Source organism: Bos grunniens, chromosome 4, assembly GCF_055505025.1.
Source record: "Bos grunniens cultivar Pamir isolate PY7600 chromosome 4, Bosgru_T2T1.0, whole genome shotgun sequence".
NCBI classification, from domain to species: domain Eukaryota; kingdom Metazoa; phylum Chordata; class Mammalia; order Artiodactyla; family Bovidae; genus Bos; species Bos grunniens.
This window is the reverse complement of record NC_141168.1, coordinates 5065330-5085359: the sequence shown is the minus strand read 5'-3', so window position 1 is coordinate 5085359 and position 20030 is coordinate 5065330. Positions and strand designations below refer to the sequence as shown.

The 20030-nt window shown below is 44.5% G+C and overlaps 1 protein-coding gene across 17 annotated transcripts in view; it reads left to right on the top strand.

The window, feature by feature from the left end:
• ACTR3B (actin related protein 3B) overlaps positions 1-20030 on the top strand; it is a 104214-nt gene that overhangs the window by 13705 nt on the left and 70479 nt on the right. For 15 of the 17 annotated variants that reach the window (XR_015161879.1, XR_015161875.1, XR_015161874.1 and 12 more), the window contains exons 2-3: positions 8004-8059; positions 19809-19933. Coding sequence is in view for 7 of the 17 variants with exons in the window: in XM_086394743.1 (XP_086250869.1) it covers positions 8004-8059; positions 19809-19933 (181 nt within the window). In the remaining 10 variants the exon portion in view is untranslated. The remainder of the gene's footprint in view (positions 1-8003; positions 8060-19808; positions 19934-20030) is intronic. The other 2 variants (XR_015161880.1, XM_086394741.1) reach the window with 1 other exon arrangement.

Below are 20030 nucleotides of genomic sequence, written 5' to 3'. Positions count from 1 at the left end.
GTACTCTTGCCTGGAAAATCCCATGGACGGAGGAGCCTGGTAGGCTGCAGGCCATGGGGTCGCTAAGAGTTGGACACGACTGAGCGACTTCACTTTCACTTTTCACTTTCATGCATTGGAGGAGGAAATGGCAATTTCCAATGGTTTTTCAGATTCTTTCCTCTTGTAGATTATTACAAGATGCTGAGTATAGTTCCCTATGCTGTACAGCAGGACCTTGTTGTTATTGTTTTGTGTATAGTCGTGTGTATCTGCGAATCCCAGGCTCCTGATTTGTCCTCCTGCCCCTTGCCCCTTTGATTGTCGTAAGTGTGTTTTCCGTGTCTGCGTCTAACAGGTGAGCATTTGGGGAGCGTTTGGAGCACTAGGACTGTGCTTCCCTCCCCTCCCCTCTCCGTATCCTCATATGTGCCTGCTATGTGGTTTCTGGCTAGCAGGCTGGTTGGAATGTATCTTTGCATAAATGGTGTCTAGAACACCTTCCCTATTTTAAGAGCTGTGTTTTGCTCGATGATTTTTGTAAAGCTGAGCTGTTGTCAGGTCACCTCTAATGGGGCGTGCCAGTCCTTCTAGAGAGAACTGTAGGAGGACCACTTGTTAGTTACATGTACAAATGTTCTATTTAATAGGGTTTCGTTGAGGTTCCATATGGACCTGCGTTGATGAAGATTTTGTTGAAATTTAAAATTTGCATGTCTCTTAAAAAATCTTAAAAGATGTTCCTTACATTGTGAGTATTCAAAGTAAGAAAACCTCAACTGTGCTTGATGCTGTGTCAAAATTAGCACAGGAGAGTTTATAAAGACGTTGAATTACCATAAAGGGATCTGAGTAATTTGTGCTCTTGCCAGTGTTTTTTTTTTAATAAAGGTTTTGGTTTTGCCAGGAAGGTGAGGAGGGAAAGCCTCATAGTGGTTAGTACCTACACCTGTTAATGGTCTCTTCGTGTTGGTTGTGGAGATCATTGCTTGCAGCATATTACTGCCGCCCGGTACCCATGTGACTCTGTGACAGAGGCCTCCTGTGAGGGCTGTGCCATCTCAGCGCGGTGACTTCAGAACCCGAACACCCTGGCAACTGTTGCCGGGCGGCATGCGGTGGCGGCATCATCCGCAGAGGGTGGAATGTTAGAGCTGTGGGACCCGGAAGGGCCGTGTCCATTTGTCCAGCCTGACCTTTGGCCATGGTGGGCCGCTGTTCGTGATTTCAGGGCACACAGCTTGGAGATGGGGGTGAGACACAGCTGTTGAGGGACACCTGGTATCTTCAGTGTCACCGTCGGCGCATTTTATCTCCTCCACTTCACGCATGAGTGTGTCTGTGGTGTTCAGAGTGGGCACAGCAGAAAGACTGAGCGGTGCGGTTTGGGACACATGAACGCACAGCTTTGGAAACATTTTTTTTTTTTTAATTTAAATTAGGAAGTATTTTAGTCCATCCTAAAGGAAATCAATCCTGAATATTCATTGGAAGGACTGATGCTGAAGCAGAAACTCCAATACTTTGGCCACCTGATGCGAAGAACTGACTCATTTGAAAAGACTCTGATCCTGGGAAAGATTGAAGGTGGGAGGAGAAGGGGACGACAGAGGATGAGATGGTTGGATGGCATCACCAACTTGATGAACATGAGTTTGAGTAAAGTCCGGGAGTTGGTGATGGACAGGGAGGCCTGGCGTGCTGCAGTCCATGGGGTCGCAAGGAGTCGGACACGACTGAGTGACTGAACTGAACTGAATCACACATAAAAATAGTAGTAGGCAGATGAAAAATATAGAGAGCACTGCTGTCATGCTTGTTCTCTTTCTGATTACACTTTGAATGCATTAGCTCGCCACCCCTGGGAAGTGGGCTGTGTTATGACTCTGCTTTTACAGATGGAGAAACTGAGGCACAGAGAGACCTGTTGGGCAAAGGAGAGAGCTGGGGTTTGAGCTCTGGCAGTCTGGTGCCAGAGCGCATGGCCTCAACCAGTGCAGTATACTCTGTTGCCTTTCTGTATACGAGACAGCAAAAGAGACACTGATGTATAGAACAGGCTTATGGACTCTGTGGGAGAGGGAGAGGGTGGGAAGATTTGGGAGAATGGCATTGAAACATGTGAAATGTCATGTATGAAACGAGATGCCAGTCCAGGTTCAATGCACGATGCTGGATGCTTGGGGCTGGTGCACTGGGATGACCCAGAGGGATGGTATGGGGAGGGAGGAGGGAGGAGGGTTCAGGATGGGGAACACATGTATAATTTTTTTAAATTAAAATTGAAAAAAAAAAAACAGAAATATAAAAAGTAATATAACAGACATGAGTGATACTTAGCACCTAATTTTAATAAATGTTAGCATTTTTCTGTACAGCTGACCCTTGGACAACACTGCAGTTAGGGGCACCGACCCCAGCACAGTTGTAAATTTACGTATAACTTTTTACTCTCCCAAAACTTAACTACTACTAATAGTCTTCCGTTGACCAGAAGCCCTCAGTTCAGTTCAGTCCAGTCATGTCTGACTCTCTGTGACCCCATGGACTGCAGCGTGCCAGGCTTCCCTGTCCATCGCCAGCTCCCGGAGTTTGCTCAAACTCATGTCCATCGAGTCGGTGATGCCATCCAACCATCTCATCCTCTGTTGTCCCCTTCTCCTCCTGCCTTCAATCTTTCCCAGCATCAGGGTCTTTTCCAGTGAGTCAGTTCTTCACATCAGGTGGCCAAAGTATTGAAGTTTCAGCTTCAGTCCTTCCAATGAATTTTCAGGATGGATTTCCTTTATGATGGACTGGTTGGATCTCCTTCCAGCCCAAGGAACTCTCAAGAGTCTTCTCCAGCACCACAGTTCGAAAGCATCGACTCTTTGGCGCTCAGCTTGCTTTATAGTCGGTCGTGTGCTGTATTTATCGATACTGCTAAGTGTACATCGTCTGTATGTAAGACGAATCACCTGTCAGTCCCTACATCAATATTATATTACATAAAACACTGTTATTAACAGTAGACATCAAAAATGAAAAGGTAATGAAATGTAAAGAAATTCAGATCTGTTTACAGTGTCGTTCATGCGTTGATAACACTGAGGCAGAGAGTGATGGAAGCAGGTGTAACTGCTGTTACAGTTTCTTGGTAGCCCAGCCTCTACACTGGGGAATGAATGGTTACAGAGTTCTTATGGCAGGCAGTATTACAGCCCTATTCCTGTAGAGTTGGAAACACTGTTGCATTTTAACCACCACCACTGGCCTGTAGTGATAGCCGATCTGCAGGGTCTCCGGTTACTGGGGGTGGAGGGGCAGTCATGCTGTACAATAATGTGACTCCTTGAAAGTAAGGCAAGGAGTAAGAAAATTAACACATTATTAAGTTTATATTAAATTTCAGTCATCTTACGCTTGTGTAAGGATAGGCTCTCCACTTGAATGCAGGTCTTGCACACGATCTTCTGTGTATATTTATTGAAAATAAATCCACCTGTAAGTGGACCTGCCCAGTTCAAACCTGTGTTTATGAGAGTCAGCTGTATTTGTTTCAAGGTTGGTTTGTTTCTGAAATGACCCTGTTACACACACACAGTGTAAAGGAGAGATTCAACAGTGTCTTTGTCTTCTTTGTGTTCATTAAAACAATGTCTAAAGTATTAAGCAAAGTCTTTGGTCTTCTTTGCATATAAGTTAAACAGAGTGACAATATACGGCCTTGACATACTCCTTTCCCAATTTGGAACCAGTCTGTTGTTCCATGTCCGGTTCTAACTGTCGCTTCTTGACCTGCAGACAGATTTCTCAGGAGGCAGGGAAGGTGGTCTGATATTCCCATCTCTTTAAGAATTTCCCACAGTTTGTTGTGATCCACATAGTCAAAGACATTGGTGTAGTCCGTAAAGCAGAAGTAGATGTTTTTCTGTAATTCTCTTGCTTTTTCTATGATCCAACAGATGTTGGCAATTAGATCTCTGGTTCCTCTGCCTTTTCTAAATCCAGCTTCCACATCTGGAAGTTCTCGGTTCATGTACTGTTAAAGCCTTGCTTGGAGAATTTTGAGCATTTCTTTGCTAGCGTGTGAGATGAGTGCAGCTGTGTGGTAGTTTGAACATCCTTTGGGACTGGAATGAAAACTAACCTTTTTCAATCCCGTGGCCACTGCTGAGTTTTTCAAATTTACTGGCATACTGAGTGCAGCACTTTCATAGCATCATCTTTTAGGGTTTGAAATAGCTCAGCTGGAATTCGGTCACCTCCACTAGCTTTGTTTGCAGTGATGCTTCCTAAGGCCCACTTGACTTTGAATTCCAGGATGTCTGGCTCTAGGTGAGTGATCACACTATCATGGTTATCTGGGTCATGAAGATCTTTTCTGTATATTTCTTCTGTGTATTCTTGCCACCTCTTCTTAATATCTTCTGCTTCTGTTAGGTCCATAGAGTTTCTGTCCTTTATTGAGCCCATCTTTGCATGAAATGTTCCCTTGGTATCTAATTTTCTTGAAGAGATCTCTAGACTTTCCATTCTATTGTTTTCCTCTATTTCTTTGCATTAATCACTGAGGAAGGCTTTCTTATCTCTCCTTGATATTCTTTGGAACTCTGCATTAAAATAGGTATATCTTTCCTTTTCTCCTTTGCCTTTTGCTTCTCTTCTTTTCTCAGCTATTTTAAGGCCTCCTCAGACAGCCATTTTGCTTTTTGGCTTTTCTTTTTCTTGGGGATGGTTTTGATCACTGCCTCCTATACAGTGTTATGCACCTCTGTCCATAGTTTTTCAGGCACTCTGTCTATCAGATCTAATCCCTTGAATCTATTTGTCACTTCTACTGTATAATTGTAAGGGATTTGATTTCAGTCATACCTGAATGGCCTAGTGGTCTTCCCTACTTTCTTCAATTTAAGTCTGAATTTGGCAATAAGGAGTTCATGATCTGAGCCCCAGTCACCTCCCAGTCTTGTTTTTGCTGACTGTACAGAGCTTCTCCATCTTTGGTTGCAAAGAATAAAATGAGTCTGATTTCGATATTGACTATCTGGTGATGTCCATATGTAGAGTTGTCTCTTGTGTTGTTGGAAGAGGGTGTTTGCTATGACCAGTGTATTTTCTTGGCAAAACTCTGTTAGCCTTTGCCCTGCTTAATATTGTACTCCAAGGCCAAATTTGCCTGTTACTCCAGGTTATCTCTTGTATACCATCATGTATGGATGTGAGAGTTGGACCATAAAGAAAACTGATTGCTGAAGAATTGATGCTTTTGAACTGTGGTGTTGGAGAAGACTCTTGAGAGTCCCTTGGACTGCAAGGGGATCCAACCAGTCCATTCTATAGGAAATCAGTCCTGAATATTCATTGGAAGGACTGGTGCTGAAGCTGAAACTCCACTACTTTGGCCACCTGATGTGAAGAGTTGACTCATTGGAAAAGACCCTGATGGTGGGGAAGATTGAAGGTGGGAGGAGAAGGGGACGACAGAGGTGGAGATGATTGGATGGCATCACCAACTCCATGGACATGAGTTTGAACAAGCTCCGGGAGTTGGTGATGGACAGGGAGGCCTCGTGTGCTGTAGTCCATGGGGTTGCAAAGGGTTGGACATGACTGAGCGACTGCACTGAACTTGGTCTTCTCTGGTTCCATCAGAATGTTTTTCTGACTGTCAGCACCACCCCCCGCCCTGCCATTTCAAATGCTGGTTCCTTGCCCAGCAGTTTGACAGTGACTGCCTCTTCTTACACCCCGTGAGAAGTCATTCAGCAGATGTTTATGGAATGTCTGCTACTTGTCAGGGCTATACCAGGGGTGGGAGACAGTCCAGAAAAAGGACCCTGTCCTGGTCATCCTGAAACTCACACTCTAATCCATGTGGAAAGGCAGACTTATTTATATACAAGGTGTGTAATTTTGGGAAGGCCTGGGGGCAGTGGGCCATGTGACCTGTTAAAAGCACAGACTTGGGTGTAGTGATTTCAGTGATTCCCGGCCTGCTTGTTAGCTTCTTGAGGCTTCTTTAGCCTTGGGTCAGTCATTCAGTTTTTATATTTGTTAGTTGGAATATACTTCTAGAAAAATGGTTCGATTGAGGATGGCCTGGGATTTTTGAAGCTCAGTATATATTTCTTTCCTTTCAGTAAGTCCCTGCCCCCTGGGTTGGCTCTGGACGTCTCTTGTGGGTCTGGCAAGCCCTGGAGTGGAGGTCTTGCGTGCCCACTTGTTTTGTGTCCTGAGTAGAACCTGGGAGTGCCCTCAGATGGGTCTTGGCCTTTTAGGAACTGACTGGATGGGTCTCAGGGCCAGGCCTTGCCCCACCTTCTAATGATACCAGGACCCTAGATCCTTGGAGACTGAGCAGTCAGGCATGATTTAAGTGGGGTTGACTTGCTTTTTTTTTGTTTTTTTTCTTCATAAACTTTGTTCATTTACTGTATGCTCAAAAAAAGTAAAATTAGCAGATGGTTAATGTATATTTAAAAATCATAAAATTAATTTATTAAGATGTGGAATGATTTAATCACATAGAAAATTTAGGACTTCCCTGGTGGGATAGTGGATGGGAATCTGCCTGCCAATGCAGAGGACACAGGTTTGATCCCTGTTCCGGGAAGATCCCACATGCTGCAGGGCAGCTAAGCGTGTGAGCTGCAACTGCTGAAGCCTGTGCTCTGCAGCAAGAGAAGCCACTGCAGCAGAAGCCTGTGCGCTGTCACAGAGGGTCTCCTCTGCTCACTTCAACGAGAGAGGGCCCTCCCGTAGCACCAAAGACCCAGCACAGCCCAAAACAACCAGTTAACTAAATGCGTACCTCCCTGGCGGCTCGGACGGTCAAGAATCTGTCTGCAATGCAGGAGACTCAGGTTCGGTCCCTGGGTCAGGAAGATCCTCTGGAGGAGGGGATGGCCACCCACTCCAGTATTCTTGCCTGGAGAATCCCATGGACAGAGGAGCCTGGTGGGCTATGCAGTCCATGGGGTTGCACAGAGTCAGACATGACTGAGTGACTGACACTTTTCAAGTAAATAAATGAATAAAAGTACATTTAAAAAATTGAGTATCAAGCATCTTGAACTAATTCATAAAATAAGATGAATTAATAAAATGATTTTCAGCGCGGCTAGGAAGTGTTTCTGTTCATTGTAAGCGTTACTGCAGAATGAAGCCTCCTTTCCGGGCCTGACCCCTCAGGACTGCGGGCCTGCTGAGAACGGGGCGCTCAGGAGTGTTTCCAGGGTTGCATTTCCAGCAGATGGTTCCGAGTGGTGGTCCCCCTCCCCACTTTGTTTTTTTCTTTTTTTTAATATATTTAGGAGATTAGCAAGTGCTTTTGGAACAGATAGTAGTATTTTGGCATTCATTTTCGTTAAGACTTTTGGAATCCGTCATACAGAGCATCTTGACAGAAAGTGGGCTCGCTCTGCAACGAGATGATAAAGAGACGCTTCTGTCAGATATTCTCGGGAGGTGGCAGTAGCTTTTCTAGACATATGCCATGACATTTTAAGAAAATTATATAATTTCCTGAGCCCCCTAAAAGTTCACGAAGTTTGCGAAGTAAGTACACTTTGCTGAGAGGCAGCTCTAGAATTAGAGCCCGCGTGTTGGGATGTGGGCTCTCTCTCCCGTTCACTGGCTCTTTGGCTTTGGGCAGCTCAGTTAACTTCCCAGTGCCTTGTGTTTTCTCACCGGCCAAACGGGGACAATATTTACTTCCTTTGTGGGATTCCTGTAAAGGTTAAAAGAGTATGAAAGCACCTTAAAAATCATTAGGGATACACAGATGTGCTGTATGTATGAATGTATGTGTGCAACAGTTTTTCCAGTAGAGACAAGCATGTTTTTAACATTTTTGTTAACTGCTTGCTGATCTGAACTTAGTGCTTGATTCTTAGTCACCACAAGGTTTTTATTTTTAAGTTCATGGGGGTATTTTGAGTCTTGATATTTTAGGACTTGGAGAGCTCATAATAAAAGACGTTAATGGAACACAGAGGAGAGTATTATTATCTAAACCTGTGTTGATGACTTTGTGCTTTTAGGTATACCAAGCTTGGCTACGCAGGCAACACAGAGCCACAGTTCATTATCCCTTCATGTAAGTAAAGCTCCGCCCTTGGTTTATAAAGGGTTGTGTTTCTCATAACTGTTCTAAGCATTCTGATTCTGGTTTTCAAGGTATGTTAATTTATTTGCCATCTCCTTTTAGAAGATTGTCCTGGTTCCTGGGGAGTTACTCATCTGGCTGCCGAGAGTTGCTATTGGCTACGGCTGTCACCTAATTCTCATGCCACCCACCCACCCTCAACATACACCCCAGTCCTCTGATTTTCTTGTGATACAGTCGTTTGTCACAGTCAGTGGCGTTTCAGCTTGGGTGGGCTTCCCTGGTGGCTCAGACAGTAAAGAGCCTGCCTGCAGTGCGGGAGACCCAGGTTCGATCCCTGGGTCAGGAAGATCCCCTGGAGAAGGGAGTGGCTACCCACTCCAGTATTCTTGCCTGGAGAATCCCATGGATGGAGGAGCCCAGTGGGCTACACAGTCCATAGGGTCACAAAGAGTCGGTCATGCCTGAGCGACTTCACTTTCTTTTCACTTTTCAGCTTGGGTGGTTGCCTCCTAAATGTAGCCCTTACGACCTTGTTGCCCTCATTTGGCCTGTGTTACTTCCTGAGACAGCCTGTCTCCAAATGAGTCACACAGTTCGTTCAGGCATACATGTCTGAGCTGCTTGCAAGAGGTGTGCCTGTTGCTTAAGGTTAATTTGTAATTTTAAGTAAGTATAGTTTTATTAATTTAGCACTTTGGTGGATTATCTGTTGTGTTACACTGTTCCCTTTATTGAAGGATTTTTTTTTTAAACTGAGAGGCCCAGTGATTGTTGTACTGTGTTCGGAAGCGTCCTGTTCTGTTTTAGTCGGTCGAGCATGCTAGGGGAAGAAACGCCCTCCCTTTTGGCCAGCGTGCTCCTGCCCACTCTTTACGCACAGTCGTCGTCTCCAGGGCAGAATTCTTCTCTGAAACTGTGTAACTGCTGGGTTATTGTTTGGAGACTGTTGCCCAAAGAGGTTATGTCAGGCAGGAGTGAGGTTCTGCCTCCTAAATGTAGCCCCTCGTCAGGTAAGTTGTGCTCTTAGAAATGGTCAGCGGTTGCGGGCTCAGGACGTTGGAGTCGCAGGCTCTGGTGCCAGCGTGGAGCACGGCGGGCAGCCCTGCAGAGCCGAGGGGAAGGGGCTTCGTCACGAGTATCGTTCGAGGGAGACTAAGGCCTTTTTGGCAGAGATGAGTATTCACGCCACCAGAAAATGCACCCAGATTCCTTGAGAAGGCCTAACTCACCTCATTCCAGGTCCGTCCTTGCTGGGTCACCGATCACGAGTTTGGTCTTCTAGGTCTCAGTACCTGATTTCCGTGATGGGGCATCCCTGACAGTTGGCATCATTGTCTGCTGCATCTTCATCTTAAATTCATGATTTGGTGTATTCGTTTGCTAGGGCTGTCGTAACGGAGCACCATAGACCGGATGTCTTGACAACAGAAATTAAACGGATGGCACAGCGGAGGCTCTGCAGTCCCAGATCTGGGCGCGGTCTGGGTTGGTCTCCCGTGAGGCCTCTCTCCTCCGTTTGCAGGTGGTGGCTCTGACTGTGGCCTCACATGGCCATTTTTTTCTGCAAATGGCTGAGAGGGAGACCTCTGGCGTCTCCTCCTTTTCACATAAGGACACCGGTCCTGTGGAGTTGAGGCCCCACCCTTGTGACCTCATTTACCCTGTGTTACTTCCTGAGACATCCTGTCTCCAGATACAGTTACACTGGGGTTAGGGCTTCAACATAGGAATTTTGAGGGGACACAGTTCAGTTAAGGGCTTCCCTGGTGGCTCAGTGCTAAAGAATCCGCTTTGCCAATGCAGGAGTCACGGGTTTGATCCCTGGGTTGGGAAGATCCCCTGGAGGAGGAAATGGCAACCCACTCCAGTATTCTTGTCTGGAGAATCCCATGGACAGAGGAGCCTGGAAAGTTACAGTCTATGGGGTCGTAAAGAGCCAGACAGGACCAAGTGACTAAACAACAACAGAATTGGATCATTCCATGCTGAATTGATACCTTGGAATTGGGCTTTCTGATTTTTCCGAGCAGCGTAGTTTTTGCCTTAAGTGCTGCAGCTCTAAGAGGCTGACCTTGCACCTTTTGCTTTAATAAGGCTGGCAGCAGCATGCAGTTGGCCGCCCCACTGACCTGTCATCACCAATAGAGAGGGCAATTGAAGTCAACTATTAGCAGGATTTCAGTCCAGAAGCTGTCAGGTCCTTGCTGTCAGAACAGCAGTGGCAGGAGCTAGAGAGAAAAATGTCAAGGAGATGGACATCAAGGAAGAGTTACATCACCGGCTGAATTTGTTGCAAGAGTAGAGAAGCTGGGAGGCAGCGCGAGGTGTTTGGGTTGTAGGGAGTGTGGTGAGACAAGTGGAGAGCGGGCCTCAGGTGCCTTGGGCAGCTGGCGGGCTGCTCCTTCCAGCCCGGGGAGCTGAACTGTGTTCTTGGTCACAGAGGCTTTGCTCCCACGGTGGAAGTTCAAGGTGCAGGGTGCCTTCCAGGGAGAGAAGATGGAGCTTGTATACGTGTGTGGCTGTGTAGAGATGCCGGAGCAGGGCTTCCTGGTTCTGTGGGCACAGAGGGGAGGCAAGCCCTGATGTGTGGTCATCACCCCGGGCAGAGGGTGGCCAGAGAGCTGGCCGGGAACGTGGAGAATGGAGCTGTGATTTTGTTTTGCATCCCAGGAATCTTCACTTTCCAGGGGCCTTGTCCTGGCCTAGAGAGAGAGGCACAGTGCCCTGTCCTGTTTCACCAGGGTGGCCTGCTTGAGTCTCATTTATCAGTATTTGAGCTTCTGTGCAGAATTCACTTGATTGTTTGAATTTTTTTTTTTTTTCCCCACGTTGTTGGGAAATGGGGAGCGTGATGGAAAAGTTTTAGGCAGACGAGTGTGTGCGTGCTGATCCCACCCGTAGAAGGAGGGCATGGGAGGGCGGGAGGGGTCAGGAGACATGGAGCACACTTCAGACAGTCCCATGTGTGGAAGGTCAGGTGTACAGGTCCCGTCAGCAGCTGGGAAAAGGCGTGATGCTGTGGGGGAAGGTCTAGACTGGAGACAGAGCCAAGAGATGTGTTTGTGTTTTGAATGTCTTTAAAACCTTTATTTTGGTCAAAAAAAAAAAAAGATTATATAACAAAGACCCATTTACCCACCACCCAGAAAGAACAGATGTGAGCACCGTTGCGTCCTGTAAATACATAAACACAGACGCCCTCAGAGCGAGTGCCAGCCCCTCCTCCTCCTCCAGGCCTCCCCACTGCCCCTCCTCCGCTGGGTGTTGTATCCAGTCCAGGCTTCATCCTCATGTCTCAGATGCAGGATGCAATGACAGTTTCTCGTATTGTTTTGTGAGTTTAAACATTTCCAAAATGATATCATGGGGAAGATAACTTCATGTGGTTTTTTTTGGGGGAAAATATACCCCTCAGTACTATGTTTTTTAAGATGTATCAGTGTTGCTCTATGCAGATCTAGATGAGAATTCTTAATCCGTGAATCTATAGCATCTGGGCATTTTCCAGTTTTTCCTGGTATACAAAATGCTGCAGTGTGTCTCTTATCTGCTCGTGCCGGTTTCCCAGGAGTCATAATGAGAAATGGGGTCATGTCACCACTCAGGTGCGCACCTCCTCAGCCTTGTCACTTACTGCCAGGAGGGTGGCTCTTCTGTACTGACTGGAAGCCTGTACTGACCTCCGTGCATATCAGCAGCGGACGGCAGTTTCTGGTTCTGCACATCCTAACCTTTTGAATGCCAATTTCTTGCAAATACCTTCTCCTATTTTATGACATCTTTTTTAAATTTTTTTTTTTCTTTAAGATACAATTTTAAAGCCTTTATTGAGAAATTTGAGACACTCTTTTAAGCATGGTAATTTCCTATGTATCATGTTTTTGCAAAATTGATTACCTCAAAGTATTTTCCCATGGGATTACCATATGTTTTTACTATAACATTTATTCCAACAAAGGGAATTTATAATGCAGCGCATGTGATTTAAACACATACAGTCAAATCAAATTTGATTTAAATAAGAATTTTGCACACGGTGGCTCAGCGGTAAGGAAAACACCTGCCAGTGGTGGGAGACATTGGGTCCCCAGGTCGGGAAGATCCTCTGGAGAAGGAAGTGGCACCCCATTGCAGCACCCTTGTCTGGAGAGCCCCGTGGACAGAGCCTGGTGGGCTACGGTCCCTAGGGTCGCAAAGAGCTGGGCAGGACTTAGCACCTGAACAACGTGTGACTTGATGTATTCACATGCACAGCTAGCACTTTAAAAAATTTCACGTAGTACAGTTTTCCAGTCTTTTTATAATCTGTTTCTATTAAAAATGCATTTGTATTCCAATGTCATAAAGATTTTATGTTTTCTTCTAAGGAAATTTTAAGTTTTTAAAAAGCATGGTGTGGGAGAGAAGCGCGGTTTTCCAAGTGGAAGGCCAGTTGCCCCGCTGCCTTTTGTCGCAGAGCGCCTCTCCAGGCCTGTGAGGCGCCTTGTGTGGTGGGAGCGCTTCTGGTGGTATTTTGTTTCGCTCGTGCATTTGTTTCTCTCTGTTCCAAATTCATTTACAAATTGTTGTAAATACTGTTAGTTTGGCTTGTCTCTTTATATCTGGTAGGTCTGGTTCCTCCTCCTTTTTCTTTCTTAAATACCCTCAGCTGTTCTTAGACCCTTACTCTTTATCCGGCTTCCCTTGTGGCTCAGCTGGTAAAGAATCCACCTGCAATGCGGGAGACCTGGGTTCAGTTTCTGGTTTGGGAAGATCCCCTGGAGAAGGGAAAGGCTACCCGCTCCAGTATTCTGGCCTGGAGAATTCCACGGACTGTGTAGTCCAAGGGGTCGTGAAGAGTCGGTCGGACACAATTGAGTGACTTTCACTTTACTCTTTATCAATAAATTTTAGAATCAGTTTAAGTCCATGAAAAATTATGATGGGATTTTGATTAGAGACACATTAAATTTGTAGAGTAATTTGGAGGAAAACTTGGTATCTCACTGCATTGAATTTTCCTATACATGAATATGGTATATGTATTTTATTATTTATTTCTATCTCCTGTGTTTTTCAGTGTTCATTAAAAAGCCCATACATAGCTTTTGCTGCATTTATTTTTAGGTACCTTTCTTTATGTTTTCACTGTGAATGTTTTTTGAAATTAAAATTCCTAATTGCCAGCATGGTAGGAATGCTGCTGGATCTTTGAAGTCGTTTTTTTAATCGACAGTCTTGCTGTCCTGTCTTACTTGTTCTGATTGCCTTCAGGTTCTTTTTAAGTTTTCTACATAAGCTATTGTGTTAATTGCAAATAATGGTTATTTTGTCTCTTCCAGTCTGAGTTCTTCATTTTTTTTTTTTCTTGACCTGGCTGCACTGGCCAGGACTCCTGTCAGTGACCAGAACTGGGGATGGCAGGTACTTTTGTCTTTTTGAATTTAAAAAGAATGGTTTTGGTGTTTCAGGAGCGATTGCTGTAGGCTTTTGAGGAGATTCCTTTTCAGGTTAATACAGTGTCCTTGTATTCCTAGTTTACTAAAGAGGTTTTTAAAATTAAAAAAAAAATTATGAATGGATGTTGATCTTAAGGCTTTTTGTGTATCTGTTGAGACAATTATGTGGTTTTGACATTTAAACTTTAATATGATGTATTACATTGATATATTTTTGAATGTTGAACAGTGTTTTATCATTCTTGAAATAAACCCTACATGGTTAGAAATATCAAGTACATGAATTGTATCTGCAAATGTTTATTTGGGATTTTTGTATCAGTGTTCGAAAGTGAGATTAGGCTATAATTTTCCTTTTTTGTACTAGTTTCGTCTAGTTTGTGTATCAAAATTATACTGGCTTTATAAAATGAGTTTGTTAGCTTTCTTTTCTGTCCTTCGGAACAGTTTATGTAAGTTAGGAATTATCCTTTGAGGGTTTAGTAAAATAAATGACATTCTTTTGGGAAATACACTGAATATTTTTATTTTTAAAAAATTACTGTTGTCTGTTAACTGCTGTAGCAAAGTTTGAAATGCTGTGAGAATTGCCAACATGTGACACAGAGACATGAAGTGAGGAGGTGTGGTTGGATAGGTGGCGCTGCTAGACTCGCTGGACCCGGGGCTGCCCCACACCTTCAACTGGTGAAAAACTAAACAGAGCAGAGTGCGATAAAACCAGGCGTGCCTGTGTATTGTTATGGTTGAAGAGCGTTGTAGACGGTGTAGAGCTCAAGTCTTTTTTTTTTTCATTTAAATCCACTGGACCTGTATCTGTCTTTTAGCTGGTGTGTTTAAACAACTTACATTTATATGAATTCCCTGGAGGTCCAGTGGTTAGGACTCCATGCTCTCACCGCCAAGGGCCTGGGTTTGATCTCTGGTCAGGGAACTAGGATCCCACAAGCTGTGCAGTGCGACCAAAAACAAAAAAAGACCACTTACATTTATTGTGATTACTGATTAGTGCTTTTTCTGTTTTGTTGTTTCTGTTTTTCATTTCTTTGTTTTGTTTTACCTTTGTGTGGATTACTTTGAGTGTGTTTTAGAATTTCATTTTGACTTATCTGGGGTGTTTTCGAGTGCTTCTCTTTGTGTGTGTTTTTTTTTTTTTTTTAAAGTGGTTGCTCTACCTCTTATATGGGCTTCCCTCATAGCTCAGTTGGTAAATCATCTGCCTGCAATGCAGGAGACCCAAGTTCGATCTCTGGGTTGGGAAGATCCCCTGGAGGAGGAAATGGTAACCCACTCCAGTATTCTTGCCTGGAGAATGGACAGAGGAGCCTGATAGGCTGCAGTCCACGGGATCACAAGAGTCGGATACGACTTAGCAACGAAACCATCACCTAGCTCTTATGTATACACGGGTTTTCTTAGTCTGATTGTGTTAACATTTACCAGTTTTAGTGACATGTAGAAACCTTATCTGCTATAAAGATAGGTCTCTTTAGCCTCCTTTCTGTTATATTAAGATTTTACATTGAGAAACACTTCAGCGTTAACAATCTTTGCTTCAACTGCCAAACACTATCTAGCAAGCAAAAGAGGAGAAGGAAAGTAATCGTAATTGCCCGTGTTTTCGCTCTTTTCATCAGTTTCCTTCCTTCTTGGTGTCCCAGGATTCCTTCTTTTATCTTGTATCATTTCTCCTCTGTGTAGAGATCTTTCTTTAGCCATTCTTTTAGAGTAGATATGTTGGTGACAGATTCTGTTAGTTTTTGTTCATCTGAGAATGTCTTGATTTGTTCTTCATCTTTGAAGGAGATTTTTGCTGAATATAGAATTCGTAGCAGACGTTTCTCTCAGCAGTTAGAAATGCACAGTCTCCTTTTGAGCTCCCTGATTTCTGATGGCAGATTTGCTGGAGGTCTTCCGAATTTTCTGTTTGGTCCTTAGTTTTTAGATGTTTGACTATAATGTTTCTTGGTGTGGATTTCTTTGGGTTTATCCTCTTTGGAGTTTACTCAGCCTTGAATCTGTAGGTTTCTTTTGGTTCCTTTTGTGTTTTTTTTTGGTCAGATTTGACAAATTTTTAATGATCATTTCTTTGGATACTTTTTCAGCCCTCCTCCCTTTCTCCTGTTGTCTGGGACTCAGGGTGTATGAATGTTCAGTTCAGTTAAGTTCGTGTCACTCTGAACTGAACTGAACGTTCAGAGCGTGTTCCCGTCGCTCAGTCGTGTCCGACTCTTTGCAACCCCATGAATCGCAGCATGCCAGGCCTCCCTGTCCATCAACTCCTGGAGTTCACTCAGACTCACGTCCATCGAGTTGGCGGTGCCATCCAGCCATCTCATCCTCTGTCGTGCCCTTCTCCTCCTGCCCCCAATCCCATATGAATGTTTCGTCTGCCTTGGTCCAACCCACACGTCCCAAAGGTCCTGTTCATTTGTTTTCCAGTGTGTTTTCTCTCCGTTGTTCAGATTGGGCAATTTCTGTTGTTACGTCTTCAAGTTCATTGATTTGTTCCCCATCCTTTTCTTCTTCTGGGCCAATATTGAGGTTTTATTTCAGGTATTGTGTTTTTTGGCTCTTAAATTGGTGTGTGGTTTTGTCTTTATATCTTCTGTCTTTGCTGTGGCCTTCTTTTCTTTTTCATTTGTTTCAGATATGTTTGTAGTTGCTCCTTAAAATGTTCTGTGATGGCTCCTAAAATCTTGTTTGCTAATTCTATTATCTGTGTCATCTCAATGTTGGCATTATGGGCCATCTTTTCCTTTTTCACTTGAGATATTCCTGGTTCCTGCTATGGTGAGAAATTTTTTTTTAAAACCTGGACATTTTGGTTATTATGAGATTCCAGGTCTTACTTAACTCTTAGCTTTTAGCAAGTCATTTCTGGTGTTGCTTCAAGCAGGAAAAGGGGGATACCCCTTGTTAATGCTGGTTTGGGGTTCAAGTTCAGGTTTTCCTCTTGGCCTTTGTTGAGAGTCATTTGGGGAGGGGTTGCATGCTACTGCTGAATGAGGGCAGGAGTTTGGCACCGCCCCCCAGGCCTCTGCAGGTACCGTGCACTGGGAGGGCGGCAGGTGGTGGTGCTGACTTCCACGGGGCCTTCTCTGATGGAGCCGCGTGTGAGCCCTGCCTCCCGGGTGGTGTCTACACTGTGTGTGGGGGTTTGCTCTTCTGTTGAGTTTGACTGGAGTCGGAGAGTGGCATGTTTCTACTGCCCCTTTCATCTTTGGCTCGAGATAGCAGGCTTTTGGGGACCAGCATTGTTTGCTCCCATTGATGTTTCTGGGTCGTTGGCTTCCCTGGCAGCCAGGGTGTCTATGGGACAAAGGAGACCCAGGAAGTCACCCCTGTCTTGGTCCTCGGGTCCTGGGGTCCCCAGCCAGTCTGCCGCTTCACCCCTCAGCATTTTTATGTTTCTTTCAAACATAAAGTCCAATTATTCCAGCAGTGCTTAGAGAGAGGAGTAGGGAAAAGTATGTTTATTCCATCTTTCCAGAAGCAGAACTCGAAGTTTAATGAATTTTGGATGCTTTTGAACTGTGGTGTTGGAGAAGAGTCTTGAGAGTCCCTTGTACTGCAAGGAGATCAAGCCAGTCAATCCTAAAGGAGATCAGTCCTGAATATTCATTGGAAGGACTGATGCTGAAGCTGAAACTCCAATACTTTGGCCACCTGATGCAAAGAACTGACTCATTTGAAGAGACCCCGATGCTGGGAAAGATTGAGGGTGGGAGAAAGAGGGGACGACAGAGGATGAGATGGTTGGATGGCATCACCGACTCAATGGACATGAGTTTGAGCAAGCTCTGGGAGTTGGTGATGGACAGGGAAGCCTGGCGTGCTGCAGTCCATGGGGTCACAAAGAGTCAGACAGGACTGAGCAACTGAACTGAACTGAACTGGATAGGCAGTACAGTCATGTGACATACACATTAAATGTTATTAAAAATGTCCAGTGAAAATTCACTTTCTCCTGCCCACTGCCCTCTTAGATGGGCAGCTAATGATTCTGGTTTCTTGTGCTTCCTTCCCAAGCTAACCCTACATGCACCAGCAAATATTAATATTCACAGACGTGTTTGTACCCAAGTGGTGGCATTCCACAGACACCATTTTGGACCTTGCTTTTTCTTTTTTTTCTCATGACCCTCCTTGTGGATTAACACATGGAGAACCGTTTGGCTCTTCTTCACAACCTCATGGTATTTCGTTGCATGGAGATGCCACATGGATGTAAGCAGCTGGAAGGCCTAGGTGTTGACCCTGTTATCTGTTATATTTATTGTCCTACATCTCAGTGTTGGCTGCACACTTCTTGTCTCTCTGTTTCCACCTGAGTCAGGGTCCTGTAGTAAGGTTTGGTGTGCTGGAGAAAGCTATGGGTTACTTATGTGTTTTGCGATGACTCACGTATATATACTCCAGGAACACTCAGAGGTTCTCACTGATAGCCACGCTTTTCTCCAACATGTTCACAAGGACTGCTTGGTTCACATTTTGCTTTCGTAGGGATAAACAAAAGGTTTTGAATATAAGCTCTGTGTACCCACCTTTCCTCTCTTTCATGACTTTGGTTACTTCTGTATAACAGTTAAAAGAAGCACACTTTATGGTTTTGTTGTTGCTAAGGGCCACTAAAACATTGGTCCTTTGTAATTTGGGGTCAGAGTACTTGCGTGTAGCTTTTGGGATTACAACAAAGACTGACTTTGTTCTTGTGTAAATTTTTGAGTGCGGTGGCTTCATTCTCACGAAATTTAGCATGTTTTTCTTTAAGGTGGTGATTTTTCTTTCGTTAGATCGATTGCCCATGGCGTCATGAATGGAAGAGTCTTTGTGTGTCTGCAGTCTCTGACGCTGACTTGGGGTGGGATTCTAGGTTCAGGCCTGGTTAAGTTTGTACTTGGGGTGGGATTCTAGGTTCAGGCCTGGTTAAGTTTGTACTTGGGGTGGGATTCTAGGTTCAGGCCTGGTTAAGTTTGTCCGGTGCCGCCGCGCGGTCAGGAGCTCCGAGGTCTCCGGCAGGGCGCTCGCGGGGCCCTCTGAGGTGCCGAGGGTACCGGATGACGGCGTGTCCGTGTGCCGTGTGGTGGTGCGCGCCGTGTCCACAGGTGGGCTGTGCTTGTTTCTGCAGGCGCCTTCGTACGCCTTGGCCCTCCGGACTCTTCTGGCCCCTTTCTCAGCCTCGAGGCCCCGACAGGCTCACTGCTTCTCAGCCGAATGTCTTCTCTGGCTCAGTCCCCAGCGTGTCCTGCAGGAAATTCTGGTCCTTCAGATGCGTGCCACCCTTCATAACTTGAAAGCTTCGAGGCTCAATGTGCAGTGGGTTGGGGTGAGAAAAGGAGGCGGGCAGAGTGACTTCTGTCCTTTTTTTCCTGCTTTTGAGGCTGTTACTTGAAGATGCCTTTCTGAGGAAAAGGATTAAAATTCACTCCCATAGCTTTGTTGCTGTTCTTCATTTGTAAATAAATTGGGAATTTCAGATAGTCTACCTTTAAAAATAACTGTATGTGTTTACTAATTTGTTTTGGAATAAAGTTGATGAAGACGAGTTTATAGGAATTCAGAATGTAACCAGGGGCTAGGAATTGAAATGGAAAATTGAATCTTTGTAAGGCTTTCCACATTAGATGTTAAATTCTGGAGTTAAGTTTTATATGATTATTTACTATTAAGTATATTTCTAAATATCAAGGTTAAGCTCTTATTAAAATTTTTCCAAAAAGTCATTAATATTTTTACATAATACAGTTGTTTGATTATTTTACTTTTCTTTTGTCAGATATTAGCAAAATCTTGGTTTTTCTTTTAATGAGAAGTCAGGTTTTTTTTGTAACAATACTAAAAATGTATTTTAAATCTGACATAGAGCTTTATGAATATGACTTGAGAGCATATAGTCATTTTTCAGTTTACTCTTTAAAATATTTTAAATTTTGTCTCTTTCTATATTTTAAATTTTGGCACCTATTTGATACTCCATGGGCATTTCATTTACTGTCTTGAGGGATTTTTTTTTCAGATGAAACTAAGAAATTTAGTAATACAGCTTTTGTCAGCTTTGAAAGTAGACCAGCTAAGTTTCTTTGTGCCTTGCTGAAAATAATACTGGGACCTAACAGCTTGTTTCTGTATTACTTTATGTACTCCTCAATAATAGTCTTTTCTGTGAGCACGCTTGACCCCAAATAAAACCCTAACATTGAAATTTTGCTTATACCTCTATAGGGACTATGTTATCCTTTCTTGATGGTTGGAGTGAGCGTGTGTGGTGATGGATGCTTTGTGCTGTTTTCCCTCAGGTATCGCCATCAGAGAGTCGGCGAAGGTGGTCGACCAAGCTCAGAGGAGAGTACTGAGGGGAGTTGACGACCTGGACTTCTTCATAGGGGACGAAGCCATAGATAAACCCACGTATGCCACCAAGGTAAACCCCTCTGTGAGCGCACAGATGCCGCCAGGGTAAACCCCCCTGTAAGAGCACAGCCAGGAAGGGCAGCAGGACAGGTGATGCAGAGGGGTGC